The 15,842-nt window shown below is 38.3% G+C and overlaps 1 protein-coding gene across 4 annotated transcripts in view; it reads right to left on the bottom strand.

Annotated features, from left to right (window-relative positions):
* LOC141925972 (sodium channel protein type 5 subunit alpha-like) overlaps window positions 1-15,842 on the bottom strand; it is a 223,740-nt gene that overhangs the window by 154,937 nt on the left and 52,961 nt on the right. For all 4 annotated transcript variants that reach the window (XM_074830944.1, XM_074830965.1, XM_074830954.1 and 1 more), the window contains exons 5-7: window positions 15,360-15,488; window positions 10,450-10,541; window positions 2,184-2,414 (exon numbers count right to left, since the gene is read on the bottom strand). In XM_074830944.1, the coding sequence (XP_074687045.1) occupies window positions 2,184-2,414; window positions 10,450-10,541; window positions 15,360-15,488 (452 nt within the window). The remainder of the gene's footprint in view (window positions 1-2,183; window positions 2,415-10,449; window positions 10,542-15,359; window positions 15,489-15,842) is intronic.

The raw sequence follows: 15,842 nt of genomic DNA, 5'->3' as shown, positions 1-15,842 counted from the left end.
AACTGTTTAAATCATTTTAGTCCATCCACCATAACTGATGGCTGTTTGTCACAAGGAACTATGTCTTTATTTTCAGACATTATGAAAACATGAAAACATTAATTGATATTATTACTTACTACTAATATCACATGGTCAAACTTTAATTCACTTTAATCCATTACCTCACCAAGTTGATTATCTTTGTAATAGGTAAATTTCCTTTAGTGGTAACAAGTATATTTTCATGACCATATTAACCATTGCTGGGTTTACAAAATGGATGCATGGGAGTGTCTCCCCTCCTACCCATATCAGGACTACACAAATAAACTTGCTCATGGTATGCTGGAGCAGCTGTACAATTCCTCCCATTTAAAGCAATGCTGCAGCTGGCCCTGACATTAACTATACTTTTATAGAGACTATCCAGTGGTACATTTACCCTACTTCCATTTCCAGAGAGCCAGACTATCTTCACAGCTCTACTTCATCCCTCCAACTTTTTTGCAGGGCTTTATAGTTCTAGACACCACTGTTTTATCTCTCAGTGCCCCTATGAAAGAGGGAGAGCCGCACCTCGCACAACTGTCAGTTATCTGTGGGTGGAGGAGCCATGAAGTGTCTTAATCCATCACAGGTGCACAGATATCTTTACTAGCTCCATGAGCACTCATGTCCAAGCTGGAAGCACAGAGAGCATGGGTGGGAAAACATGTCAGCAGGCTCATCACCAGCCAGCATAGGTCCAGTGTGGTTTTTTAGTTCTGGCGCAGAGCTCTTTCCCCTTTCAGTTGACAAGAGGCTCTGATACAGGGACACTGAGAGGACACACAATCTGATGGTCAGGGTCAATCCCAAAGACAACTGTCATTCAGCTAGAGGTTTGTGAGCTGCCCTTCCTCAATGTTGCATCAACCACATCATGCATTAAAGACACCAATGTTGAGCTTTTTATTCCTTGAATGTAACCTTTCTAACACCACTGCTTCCAGGGCTGCTCAGACTGCAGGGAGAGGAATTGAGCAGAAAGGCCAGAAGTCACCAGTGGGGAATGGTGGGAATTGGCCCAATCCCTGGACCACATAGCTTGGCTGAAGAGGTGTACAACACTGAGAAGCCAGCAGGAGTTGGAGGCAACTGTGTGCCAGGCATTCTAGAGAACCCTGGGTCAAGCCAGGCAACTTTGAGGAGTGAAGCACAAGGTCTTTATAGTGCAGATGTCTGGACATATAGGACTGTAGGGTCCACACAGTCAGAGCTGAGGTACCCCATGACACCATGTCACTTCCTCCCAACCAAATTTCCAGTTAATGAGTTGACTATGTGGTTCATTCTTCTCAAAATAAATAAAATACCAAAGGTCACAAGTTCCTACCAATGCACATCAGTCTACTTCCTTCCCTCAAGAGCATAATTGAATTGTTTTAGATGTGAGTCCCTGTCCACTGCAATTGGGGTGGGTCCTCTGGTAACTCAGGTTTTGGAGCAGTAACAGCTGTGCCACTTGTTTACATTCTGAAGTTTATTTACATGAAACTTTTTTTTTTTTTTAACGTTAATTAATTAGTTCAGTGAACCTATGTCATTGTAATGCAAAGTATAGCAGACTGTAGAGTATCAAAAATTGCTTTGGCCTAGAAAACAAGTATTTTGATAATAAACATCAGAGCAACATCAATGATGAGTTAGGGCCCTAATAGCATAAGATTTCCTTACAAAAATGCTCTTATAATTTTTCAGATTAGCAAATACTGAATTGCTCATCTTCCCGTTCATATTTTTTAAGACCCTTAATTCAAATTTTGAAGTTTTGCTAGAAAATGTAATAACTGTACATTGTCTAAAAGAAACAGTGTGCAAACCAGACCACACACAGAGTTGAAATTTTCATGTGATTGCCTAATTCCAGGAATGGGAGCTTTAAGAAAAATATAAGACACCCCAAAACTATGAAAATCATGAATGATGCAACAAGGACTTTAGTCTGTATCATAGGAAAGTACCAGAAATACTTTCAGCATGAACTGTGAAGGCACCACAGAGATCAGAAAAAGCTACCTAGATCTTTCAAAACCACATCAACATCATGAAGAGCCAGTAGTCATGTAATGCTACATTTGCTGATTCACATATAGATTTTGGTCAATATAATAATAGAAAAAAACAACAAAAAACAGACAACAGAGTAAAGGAGAGCTTACCTGGATCACTAAGAAATTCCTCTGAAGTGTTCCACATCCTGCCATTCAAATACAACGTGCCATTGGTAGAGTTAAACTTGGTGTAGTCCCTGACACACTTGTGTCGCAGGTTGCCCATGAAGAGCTGGAGGCCTATGAGGGCAAAGACACTCAAGCAGAAAACGGTCAGGATCATCACATCAGCAAGTTTTTTAACAGATTGGATAAGTGCCCCTACAATGGTCTTCAGTCCTAGGGAGATAAAAGCCAAGAGTTTATAGACTGAGATGCTGAAACATGTCTGCAGATATATACTTTTCATGATGAAAATCTCCACGTAAGGGAAAATCGGAAGGTTTCTACTACGTGTTTGTAACTGGATGGTAGAAACGAGAGACAAGTGATCCCTGTGAATGTTTAGTTTGGCCTACATTTGTCTGGACAAAAGTTTTGGTATTATTCTTACACAAATACTGATTTAAAAATGGAGGGAAATAACTGGATGGAGGAACAGTGAGATACAAAAATATTCATGGATAAAGAAAGTATGGAATGTCTTTTATATTTTCATGGAGCTGCAGTAAAGACTGTAAAGCCTAAATCCCATTGAATTTTGAGAATATGAATTAGTTTTAAATCATTCAGGTGATTCTGATAACTTTATCCCTCACACAAACAGATGAAGAGGTACGTAAATGTTATTTATTCCATGATTATTTTACATATTTTAGTGCCAAATCCAGCTTGTTGTTCTCATATGAATAATTCCTCTGCCTTCAGTTCATTTGCTTAAGACAACAAGAATTTGGGATTAGAAATAAGCCAAATAATACGGTCAATCAAATAAACTCAGTGAAAACTATTTGAGTAAAACAACCTGAGGCTCCAACAATACCTGGGTGAAGTTAATCATTTTATAATATGCTGCCAATGTAGATAAAACATTGTATTGCAAACACCAAAGGCTTGGGTCACACAAATTATCTTGTCCTGTGTTATTTCACCCTGTAATGCTAGCTCCAGTTTATTATTCTATAAATATACAGATATTAATTATTATATTGTTTTCTCAAAAGATATTGCTTGCTTTTGAATTGTTCCTGGAGATCAGCACTATTTGAGCTGATTGAATATTACATGAATACGACAAAAAACACTCTTTAGAAAAAGACCCTTCTTCTAAACTTGTGTGCTGTGGTTGGATGTTAATATCAGCTGCACAGTAGTAGCAATTTTGTTGTTTCTTTCCTATTTATATTTAATTAATATTCAATAAATTATAATCAGTGCTTCTGATAATCAGTGTCACCGGTATGGCAGCAGTAAGAGAAATTGAGTTAAATGGAAACAAGAAAATGCAAAGAGGAAACAGGAAGTATTCTCCTGGTCAATATTCAGAAACACATTGAATATGATCATACACATTAAATCTCAGTTCCCTGGAATTCCACCACAAGAGTTTGGCAGCCACAAAGGTTGAGCTAGTACTGTATAATTTAAAATATGAAAATGTACTTGAGGACTCATAGGAAGGCAAAATGGAGTTTTGGTCTTGCTTAAAATTCTGCAGTTAAAGTAAGGAGAAATGATCATTTCTCAAAGGAGGATGAGCTGCTAGAATGGCCAACAGGTCCAGCAGTTCCTGTATCCAGCGGCCTAAAATATTCCACTCCTGCATAGGGGATTGTCATTAGGTTAACCTGTGAATGATATTAACCTCTGTAAAATGTCCATTTAACAAAAAGGGACTGACCCATCAGGTGTGGATAGCCCCTTTTCTCCACTAAATTCTTTGTTTGCCTCTTCAAAGCTAGTTTGTGACATGGTAAAGAGGGAGCAGTTAGCCCCCTGCTCTACTCAAAAATATAGCAAAAAATATTGCAGTACAAACATTAAGCAAAAGGTGGATTTTCATGCTATCTGCACTTCTTCACCAGAAAGAGATTTTACAAATGAGGTCAGTTCTATTCAAGTACCTAGAAAAAGGCCAACTTTGAACTTTTCAGTCCATCTGTAGATTTGTCTACCTATTTGATACCTAAATAAAAAGCATAGCTCTTCTGATAATCTTGTCTTGGGTGAACTTTATACCTGAAGTGAAAGTAGGTTTAGTTGTAGTCCAGTTCTGAAGGACTTCCTGGGGTCTCACCCTTATCCATTGTTAAGATTATAAGACATTTAAGACAGCCAAGTCTTAAACAAGTAATGAGGTGGGAAAAAATAATTTTTTTATTATTTTATCTAATATTCTGAAATATTTTTGATTATTCTTATCATTGGTTGTCCTTTGAATGCACAGATGTTTCTTCACTGAAGCTGATGAAACTAGGTAAGTCCAAATGCAAACCAAGTCTTAAGAAAGGGAAAAAACCCAAACCACAAATTCTTTTACTGGCGTACCCTCTGTGAAATCCCTGCAGCACATTTATTTGTTTGTAATACAAATACAAGCTTGGAGCCTATATTTGTATCACCTAAGTACACTAATTAATCTTACTTATATGGGCAAGGACAATAGGAGTCCTAATGTGAATAGGGATAATATTAGGAAACAAGACCTACAAAATTGTAATCACCAATAAAGACTATCTGTTTTCAAAATCAGGCCCCAGTATTGTTAATTTCAAGGTCATTCCATGAAACATGTTTTTCTCAGTTTACTTACTAGGGCTTTAAATAGAATAGTAATCCTATAGTATTAGTTTTACAAGTTCATTCCTTGCAGGTATCACATAATTTCATTATGGGAGGGCTTTCTGCTTTACTTTCTTTCTCCTTTTTTTTTTTTTTTTTTTGTTTTAATAGCATGCAGGTTTCTGAACAGTTTAAGAAGAGAATGCTTTAGTAATACAATTGTTGTAATTAAAGACCATATAAAAATAACTTGTACTCTGCCTCCTGGACCTTTGTTAAAACTTTCCAGGAAAACCATTTGGAGAGTGGTATACTTACAGTCTAACTGCTTTTTCTCACCCTTTAAAAACAAAATCTGCCCAGAAAATGAAGTAGCATCCATCACTGCTAAGCAAAGTGTTTAAATTACCATTCATTTAAACTTTCTGTGCCTCAAAAATGGAAAGTCTGAGGGGAAATAAGGACACCCAGAACCTCTTGCAGGTGCTCTGCATTTCTCTGAATCAATCCCATGTTTTCTAAAAGCAATGCTAGATGTATTCAAATTTAGAGCACTGTTAAATCTTCTAGATAAATAATCCTCCTTTGAAATAGTGCCAATGAGAGCACTGCAATATAGCTTAATAGACGATACTATTTATGGGGCATTAAAGGCATTTACTTAATTCTTGCAAGTCAAACATCAAACGAGGCAGCATGCAGAAAAAACTGAGGATCAGATCCAATGCTGGGTAACATCTACACCCGTTAATGACAATGGGTCTATAGATTACTCCCTATGGAGTAATCACTACAGGCTTTTCCTGAATCACTGAATTCTTTCCACACTTCTGGGCCAAATCCTGGTTGCATGACATGAAAAACACCACGAGATCCAAAATCAGTAGAATGAGGGCTGTATAGGCAGCCTGACATCTGCAGAGAGCAAGAAGGATTGGGCCCAAACATTCCTGCTAATGTAGATAGAAATTACCACATTCAGAGGTTAATCAAATAATCAGTTTTCAAATGCAAATCAGAAACCATGGAAAATGCAAGCAACACCAAACAATGAGAAATGGCAAGATCCTGCAACACTGTCCATTCCTTGTATGAGATGTGAGAAATATTAGCATAATTCAGTATGACATCCATACCAGATGTTGGCAATCACCTACAGAATATCAGACACTTTCATGCAGTCTGGAAATGAACAGGGAGAAAAAGAGAAAAAAACCAAAAAACTGTGACTTGCACCAGGATTGTCCTCACCTAGCCTACTCCTTCTCCTGAGGATACTCACGTATCTTGTAAATGTCTGCATGAGTCATGTGCATGTGGGGAGAGAAGAGTTCACTCTTGATGAACATATTTTGTCATTAGCCACTGGAACATGGGACAGCAAAGAGTTTAATAACATGCTGGCAAACCTGAATGGTTGTCAGCATTCCTGTAGACCATCTCTGCATGGAAATGTGACTGTCAGGCCAGTCTCCAAGGAAAACACAAATGTTAATATATTTCTTAGTTCTGTGATAGTTACTTCTTGAGTTAAATGATTTACACACCAGAAAGATGACATTTATCTCTCTGTAAGAGGACTTCAGTGAGACTGAAGCAGTGAACAAGGATCAGTCTCCTCCACACAGTCTTAATTCTTATGCTCTGAGCTCTGTTCTGGGTATCAGTAAAGTACTGGATAACATTCACAGAACTATTTATAGATTTTAGACTCACACTAACTTAAATGAGAGCTGGATCAGGCCCCAAAGTGCCTTGGCCCAATTTTCTATGAGGTCACCTTTCACCGGTATCCTGTCATTTTATGTGAGATGTCTGTGTTGTACACATTTGTTCCAGAAAAAGCCGTGGACCTTCTCTGGATATAGGCACTTTACAATATTCTGGTGATGATGATGGCCTGCTGCATTTTGCAGGCTTTTGATGGGGAGACATAGGAGGGTGTACCTCAGGGCTTTATATTACCTCAATTAGTAGTTATCAAAAACATTGGTGACTTCCATACAGATAAACTATGATTCGAGACCCTCTGTTGTCATGGGAAGGGTTCCTGTTGAGCACACTGGGTCTTGGATACACAGATAATGGGAGACAAATGAGTGATTTTAGTGGGTTGTTCTGCTGCTGACCATGGTTCCTATCTAGACTGAAAAAGAACAAATCCAGTTGCCATGGCAATGTGCAAGACACTAATTGATAAATAAAATCACTGACACTTAAAAGTTTTATGCTCTCATAGAGAAAATGTTACCTATTTTAAGCACCTGAACATAAGCGATAACAAAGAAATTAAAAACTTTTTTCTTTTAATGAGTCTGGATAAACAGATTTCCAGCTACTGTACAAAGCTTGTTTTCTCTTGATACCATGGGCAACTGGAAAACAGAAAGAAATGAGTATGTTTAATGCAGAAAAGGGAAAGTTGAGGGGATCCATGAAGGTCCTCTGACATGTTAAGGGCTGCCACAGAGGGTGAGGCATTGACCTGACATCTTACACATGGCTGTAGGGTACAAAATATAGAGCTGATAATGCACCAAGAGAGAGTGAGGCTAGAAGAGGGTCAGGATTCAGAGACAGGACCTACAGGTGATCCATGGCCCTGGGAAGCAGGAGATACAGGCACGATGACAACCAAATTGAACCCCAGATCTCCAGTGAGCAGGAAGCAGATGGCTTGCTTGTAGATGGTAATATCTGTGTTGCTGAATCTGGATCTGAGCCCGTCCTCCCAGGGAAAATCTTCCAATGGTGAAAACAATGAGGTGCTGGAACAGACTTCTCAGGAAGATCATGAGACCTCCACCTTTGAAGGACTGTTAGAACAAGTCAGGTAATAAATATGCCAGATCTGAACTATACTAAATGAAGCCTTAGGCCAGGGGAACGAGCTCTGAGAGTTTAGGAGATCTTTTTGAGTCCTGTGAGTCCATGTCCCCTAAATGTTCCTGTGCCTGTTTGTGCACTTAGAGTCAGGCATTAAAGGTAGGTGAGATTTTTAAAAGCACTAATTGTTAGCTTTACTGGCTCCCTCTGGAGTCAATAGTGAAACTCATTGATTTCAAGTGAGGCAGAATGCCTTTGAAAACCAGCCTCTAAGTGCTTTGCTGGACAGAAGCCTTACACCATGGAGGACTTGGCCCATTACTTTCGGTAAGCAATTTCACTGAGCATGCTGAGTCCAAGCATGTTTGTGCAAATATAACTACCTGATGGAAAAGTGTGATCAATTTTATTGAGGAAAAGCTTAGATATTTGCAAAGGAGACTACATCTCAGCGTTCTTCACCTAAGATGTAAAAAAGGAAGCAAAAATAACCTTCTTCTTCTCTCTCTAGCTGTTGAACCCAAAAATCTCATGGAAGATATTAGTTGTTTATCACCTTTTCATTTTTAAGTCTACTGTGGAAAAATATTTCATCTCAGCATAAGCCTATGTTATAATTAAAAACTCAAACTGATCTCCAAATAAACCACAGCATCATACCCAATATTTCTTTTAAAATATATGTGTCTAACTGAAAAATGAACTGACTCCTCTGAAATTATCTGCTAACATTAAAAAAAAAACCCTAGCTGTGTTTTACAGGCAGCTAGATGTTCCATGGCAATTTGTAGCTCTCCACATCTGTAATTTAAACATATTCAGGGCACAGGTAATCTTGACAATAAAATCTAAGGCCAGATATTTTATTAGCATATCTTTGTGCAGTTATGTCAGCAAATAATTTAGCTACTAGTACCTAAAAATGCACTGATCAAAAAACTAATCAAATAGTCAGAAAGAAAAAAGAGAATGTGAGTTATGTATTGCTCTAATAAATAATACTCTTTTTTTTTTTTTTTTTAACCAACAAATGGAACAACTCAGGGTTTAATATCAATGAAGGGCTTTGGTGCATTTTTAAATGAAGTGGACCTCAATACTCCTTTTTTCCCCACTAAAAAACAAGTCAAAATTTATCATTTGGTGCAAAAAAAGCTTCAGCTCCAACTCTGATATGGGACAGCAGAAGATTGTTATGTATATAATCAGCAAAATTGACAGGCTCTGCTCTGAGAAGGTTCATGCTTAAGACAAGATGGAAAGCAAAAGCTGTCCCCTGGAGATGGCTGTCCTTCCAAGTTAAGTCTTCAAATTGCTAGCAAAAGAAGCTAGGAAACTGGTTTTGTTTCTGATTAGCCTCTATTATCCCACATGATCTGTAAAACTGTACTCAACTTTCTATTTCCAAGAAAAAAAAAATCCTTTCTTAATGGAAATCCAATTAGAGAAAACTTTAAAAAATCCTCTCTCTAATTGATTATTCATTTTAAACTTAAAGACAAAAATTAAGACAGGAACTTATTTCAAGGAATACCAGACATAACGAATGATCATCTTAAAGCATTCTTTAAAAGCTATATTTTGATATACACTTTCAGTGAAAACTACCTTTCTCTTTTACTAATTTCACTGATTTTAATTAATGTTGGAATGAGGGAGCAAGCCCTAGGTACATATGTATGATTTCTTAACACCTCAGTTCCAGAATTCCCATTTCTATCTTATACTCCATGTGAGTGCTGCTGATTAGTTGTAATATACATCCTTATAAGTTTACACCACAAACTTTGTTTAGATTTATATTATAGTGTAGATGTGCATAATATAACGGATGGAAAAGCCTTTCTAGCCTTAAAGATCTGTGTGTGAGAATCTGAGCAGTTGTCTCAAAGTTTTGAATATTTTTGACATGCAATTGCCAACATCTGTTCAGGATTATCACCAATAGGATATACCATGCATGGGTTTTGCTATCTTCTCTACCTTGTCATGCAGGTTATAGATGTTAAACACTGAGGCTGAATGAGACCTGTCCATAGATAATGTTTGGCAAGAAAGTATTGTCATATGGTTAGTCCTCAGTGGACTCATCTCTGCATAAATTACTTAATAGTAAATATTATTTATTATTTTAAGAAATAGTGATAGATTAGATAAAAAGCTATGAAAGAAGATCTTCTTTCACTACCAGATCAGTAATACACTGATTTTTTGGGGGGAGGGGCAGAAATCATATCCGAGAAAATGTGAGTTGATGAAATGCTGAACCTACCAAAATCAATGATGAAACATTTTCTGATCTCTTCAGGGTCTGAAATTTAAACAGTGTTTCTATCACATGCAAATGGATAAACACCATGACAAATCAGGCTATCTTTGCCTGCAGTCTTGAAACCTCAGCTCATAGCACAGACTTAGATTCCTCTATCGATGCGCTCTTAACACAAATATGCATTTTGAGGTCATTAACCTTCCACTTTTAAAAATCAATATTCGAAGACTTTAAAAGAGTTTCACTGCAATTTTCATACAGTTCATGGATGAGTACTTTACATATGTGATTCACGAGCCACTGCATACCACTGTTCTTACAGCAGCACTTGTCTTAGTGAGGTCTGTAATTTTGAAGGCACTCTAATTCCTTCTGCCCACAAAAACAGTATTGGAAAAACATATGAACAATGTATTCTATTGACAGGTCACATTCCCTACATTTCTCCATTTCCTGATCAGTATCTATGGTTAAGTAATTTGTAATTACTGTGTTTATTACTGGAAATGGCATGTAGGCTTTAACTGCAGCCGGAGTGTTTAACCTGATTTTCACCTGAAATGACTGAGATTGTTTTCAGCGCCCGCAGTACTCTGAACGTTCGTAAGGCTGAAACATTGCCCAGGTCCACAAATTCAGTTATGTATCTGTAACAAGGGAAAGTCACACACAGACAATGACAAAACACCAGCAAAAAAACAACAGTCAAAGGGACAAAGAGAGACAGAGAAAGAATCACTTGTAGCTGAGAGCCAAAATGTAAGGATCAGGGCTTCTTACCTGGGATTACTGAAATAGTTTTTAAAGCTCTCAATACCCTGAAAGTCCGAAGAGGTGAAACACTGCCTACATTCACAAATTCTCCTACATACCTGTAGAATTAAGTCACAGTTATTTGGAATTATACAATAGAGTATGAGACTTGTCTGAATGAAGAATGCATTCATACATAGTGGGAGCGAACGCAGCCAGATGAAAGGCGCAGCCACTTTTCAGGCTGTTCTTTGATGCCATTTGTCCTGGGTTTTTCATACTACACATTATTTCAAATGTTTCTTGAACTATTAAACTTATCTAATAGGCATCAATTCTTTAAAACTACTGGGTGAACTTTGTTATCGTGCTGTTCAGCAATAAATACTTAAAAAATTTTACCATCATGTAGTTTAAAAAAAAATTCTTTACATTATAGGAAACAGTAAGAGTTATTTTGCTGCTCTTAAAAAAATAAAAGCTTCAAATACCCAAGTAATTTTCATATAATAGCTTCTGCAAACTACATATAGGACAACATCGGAAAATATCAGTGAAAAGGTTTCTACTGGGTTATTTATTCTAAGATGCTGTACTCTGTGGCAAAGCAGATGCTGGTTTCAAGAGATGCTTAAAATTTTAATTTGTTTTGTACATCAAATCTATTTCCTTTGGTTGCAGAAAGATGGATTTTGAATGAATATAATTGCAATCCTACTAAAAACTATTTATGATTAAAATACCAATCCCAGCCCTTCACTGTCATACCTATTTTGGTCATCATGGAGCCCCATGCCATATCTGAGCTAAATGCTCCCAGGAGAGTCAGTTATGGAATGAGTTTGGTTTTATCAATGTTGTACAAAAATATTTCCTCCAAATCAGTATACAGTAAAAGCATAGTCACCACTGTATCTTCTGAACAAAAGAGCTCTTGGACCCTTTAATTTCACTAATAAATTTCTATTAAATTTCATTTATGTATTCTACTTCTTCGAGGCATTTCTTTTTACACATTAAAGAAAAAACTCACCTGGTTATTTTACAAAGCCTGCTTAACTGGGTTTTGTGCAAAGGTCTCTGGGGAGGACAAAGTATCCTCTCCATATCTACTAATCCAGATTATAGCCTGGAAAAGCATTATTGCTTCTCCTCTTCATAATCTCATAGGGGATTCTGGGCAAAGATTTACCTGTTTCCTCCCCAGGTTTACCCAGTGCTTCTCTCCCAAACTCTTCTGCAGCATGCAAGGGTGGAAAAAAATAATTTGGGGAGAAGCAATAACATGGGAATATGGTTTTGCTGCCCAGAGATTTGTAAAAACACATTATTAATATATGAACAAGCATATGAAGCAAATACTACTGCTGCTTGTTCACAATAGTTGATTAAGATTTATTCCAGCCATTTCTTGGATGAAATTACAGCAGACCATTTCCTCCATATCAGGATGTGTGAAACACCTGGAATTCCCATTCTGAATTTTCCTGTTAGTCAGGGAATTGTTTATTGTCTTAAAGCTTTTGTCAGGGCAGTTTCCAATCCAGAGTTATAGATGTCTCTCCCTTGCCTGTCCTGGAAAATACTTGCTTCTCTGGGAAAGAGTGATTTAAATAGGGGCAGTTTCATAATTTCCCCTGCACCCATTCATGGCCCCACAGAGGGTCACAAGCCATGGCTGTGTCTCCTAGCACAGGGTGGGAGAAAAGCCCTGGAGACCTGTGGCACATCTTACTCTCTAGTGTGCTATTTAAAACTATTCTCTGTGACCCAATCTGTGCTGTTTCTGCCCAAAAGAGGAGGTAAGAAGTTATTTTGTAGTAACTCTAAAGCAAGTGATCGTCTTTCCACTATAACACCCATAAGTGAAAGAATCAGATTTTCTGTTAGCTCAAAACCCTTGGTCCATCTAAGTCTCATAGCCCCTTATCAGGCTCTCCAATTTTGAACCCTCGTGCCATCTTTGTTTCCAGATACAGAAACACCTCTAACATCACACTAGCTACAAGCAAATACAACACCAGAGTTACCTGTGTGATCAATCTCACTTTAATTTACTTGCAAATTGGATTTATATGAAGGATAAATCATATCAGAATACAGTCCATTATTCAATGCTCTGTACTATCTGCTGCTTGCATACTTGGAAAGGAGGTTTCATTTTACATATGAAGATCATATTACAGTTAGTTTTAACTCTCTCACTGCTGGCTATGGGCTCAGGAAAACACTTTTTTATTTCGTTTCTATTCCAGAATTTCAATTCTTTCTTTTCTATTCTAAAAGTGTTAGCATAATATGCCTTAAAGTAAGAAACAATTGGAATGAATGCCGGTTTTGAAAAGCGCAGCCATTGCTATAATTTGATGTTGAGAAGCTTGATTTTTTGCAGTTGCAGGCCTCCCTGTTTTAGGATTTTCTAACTAAGACATGAAATATCATTTGGAAAGAAAATTGAAATGTAGCTAGGAAAGCAAGCACAGACACCCAAGCCTCTCATTAAATAAGCCTTAAGAAAGTTTTCATGAATCCTTGGGCTGGAGCACTGAGTAGCCATTCAAGTCTAGAATCAGAAAAGAAAAAAGACGAGTGAGCCCACAACCTCCGGGCACCAAATTCTGGTTTCTACCAGCAGGGAGTGAATTCACCTCTGGGCAACTGTCCACCTCAAGGTCTGTGCAAACCTTCACACCTTTCCAGCTCCTTAAGCCCCAAACACCCAGAGATGATGTGGAAAGAATGTAAGAGATATCCAGACCTTGGCCCACACTGACTGTTCAGACTTGAATTTCAGTGACAGTAAATGAGATGCTGCCAGAGGAGTTCTGCAGATGTTGATGCCCCAACCTCTGCCTGAGCTGAGAAGATGAGGTGGAACAGATGCACTGCCAAGGCTGCAAGATGTCTTGTCCTTTTCTCTGCTCCTTTTTGCCTCACTGTCAAAAACCTCCTTCCTTGTAGAATAGAGGGAACCCATGCACAGAAACTCTTCATGTTGTACCGAATTCAGAGACCTGCAAATGAACTTACATCCTAACTCACAAACAGATGAGCTACTGTACCCTGTTTCTACCACCTGTTTGATGGGCAGGAGAGCAGGCTGGTGATGCTTTGTGTTGTTCTGTCCTGCCTCTAAATGTTGCAGGAGAACTGCACTTAGAACTGCTTGAGGAAAAGTTTAGCTGAGAAAAATACCTGAGGTGTGCTGACCTCCAAAAGCTCCTTCCCATCTGCGTTGCATTTTTTTTAAAAGCTTACCATGATGGCCAGATGTCAGTTCAGCCAAATCCATAGGAATGCAGTAACAACTACCAGGATCTGACCCAGGGCTAGCTTTGATCCAAATTCTACTAAAATAAATGGGAGTCTTCCCAATGAAGTCCACATAGGTTTTATACATCTTCATGCTGTTCTGCTAAATGCTGCTAAGGATCATAGAACCAAAGAATCATAGAATATCTCAAGTTGGAAGGGACCCATAAGGATCATCAAGTCCAACTCCCTGCTCCTCACAGGACTACTTAAAACTAAAACATGTGACTAAGAGCATCATCCAGACACTCCTTGATTATTGGTCCTGATCCCTACCAGAGTTGTGCTGTCAACTTCAGTGGTCTTCACTGGTGTTTGACTTAAATTTGTTTGAATATTTTTTCCCAGTTTTGGTTCCATTCAACTATCATGAACCCAGGAGTTCAGCTCAAATGTCAGTTCTAAGAGGCTTGCATCTCACTTAATGCTGTGAATTATGAGGTTTAAAGACGGCAGTGAGAACTAAACTAAAACCAGAACATAATATAGGTATCATTAAGAAGAAAATAAGGGAGCTCAGATGAAATCCTTCTACAATTAGGAAATGGGGCCTTTCAGGGCATCTCTACTAGCTTCTACTTCAAGATGACATGTGGTCTTCATGTACTTTTCTCTCTTCTTTGGCTATGAAGAAAATCTGGATTTCTGGCTTAGATGGAGATACTGACAGTGTCAGACATCTGCCTTTGGCCAGAACTTGGGCTGACCCTGTGTCCACTGCAAGTGTTGGCTGACTGCTCCCCTACCCCCGTGTATTTTCAGCTGTCTAGATACCACACATCCATCAGCTCCTTCAAAGCACCAGAACCCACATGTCCTGAGCGAACTCTAATAATCCAGGTAGAAGTATACAGCTGAAGCGGAATATCATGTTGGGGGCCAAATTTCTATTTCCAAGATATATAACAAGTTTCAGAGGTCTTTAAATTAATTCTCTATTGTAGTAAAATAGTAATTACTTTCAGAGTGAAGAGGGTTTGTGAAGTCAAGAATGTGAAAACAGCTTTGGTGGTGCTATGGTTGGATAGAGTATAAGTAGGGATGTAAATACACGGGTATTCAGTCACACTTATAACACTTTCTATTCAGGGGTCTGAAGCTTCCCCAAACCACGTTAGAGAGGCAAATATTATTACAGATATTTTACAAACAGCTCTCTCTGTAGAGCACAGAGAGAGTAAATAATTTTCCAAATAGTCTAGTGAATTGAGAGAACAGAATGAAGAATTCCTCTGACTTCTTCCTCTGAAACCACTCAGGAAAAAAACTCCATCCTAATACACTCCAGCATTTTCTCATTTTTAGTACAATCTGAGTGAAAACAGAGAACAACCAGACAATTCTTTTAAAAGTTCTATTGCATATCACTGTCTTGAAATATATAAAGGAGTGCTACTTACGCCATAACAATAACACTGAAATCCAGCCAGTTCCATGGATCTCGAAGGAAGGTGAATTCTGTCATGCAAAATCCTCTTGCTAATATTTTTATCAATGACTCAAAAGTGTAAATGCCAGTGAAAGTGTACCTGGGGAATAAAGTGACCAAGATAAGCAAAAGCATTAGCAAGCAGTAGATGGCAGGAATGGCAGAGGCACACTCAATCCAATCCTACTCACATAAGACACTCCTGCCCATCTCATTGGGGTTGCTCATGTGAGTCTTGGCTGCAGCACTGGGCTGTGTATGAGCAGCTTCATGTGTGGACCAAGGAACATGCAAGAAATGGGAAAGCACTCATGACAGCTGCATGATGAAGATAATTTTCACCACAGGGTGTAGTTTGATGAATCCTCACTCATTAAGTTGAGAATGAATACTATGCTGCTAAGCTGTGCTATGGGACTTTTGAGGCTCTGCCTGCAATCACCAGTGAAAGGGG

The sequence above is a fragment of the Strix aluco genome, chromosome 1 (assembly GCF_031877795.1).
Source record: "Strix aluco isolate bStrAlu1 chromosome 1, bStrAlu1.hap1, whole genome shotgun sequence".
NCBI lineage: Eukaryota > Metazoa > Chordata > Aves > Strigiformes > Strigidae > Strix > Strix aluco.
This window is presented reverse-complemented; position numbering and strand designations above follow the sequence as displayed.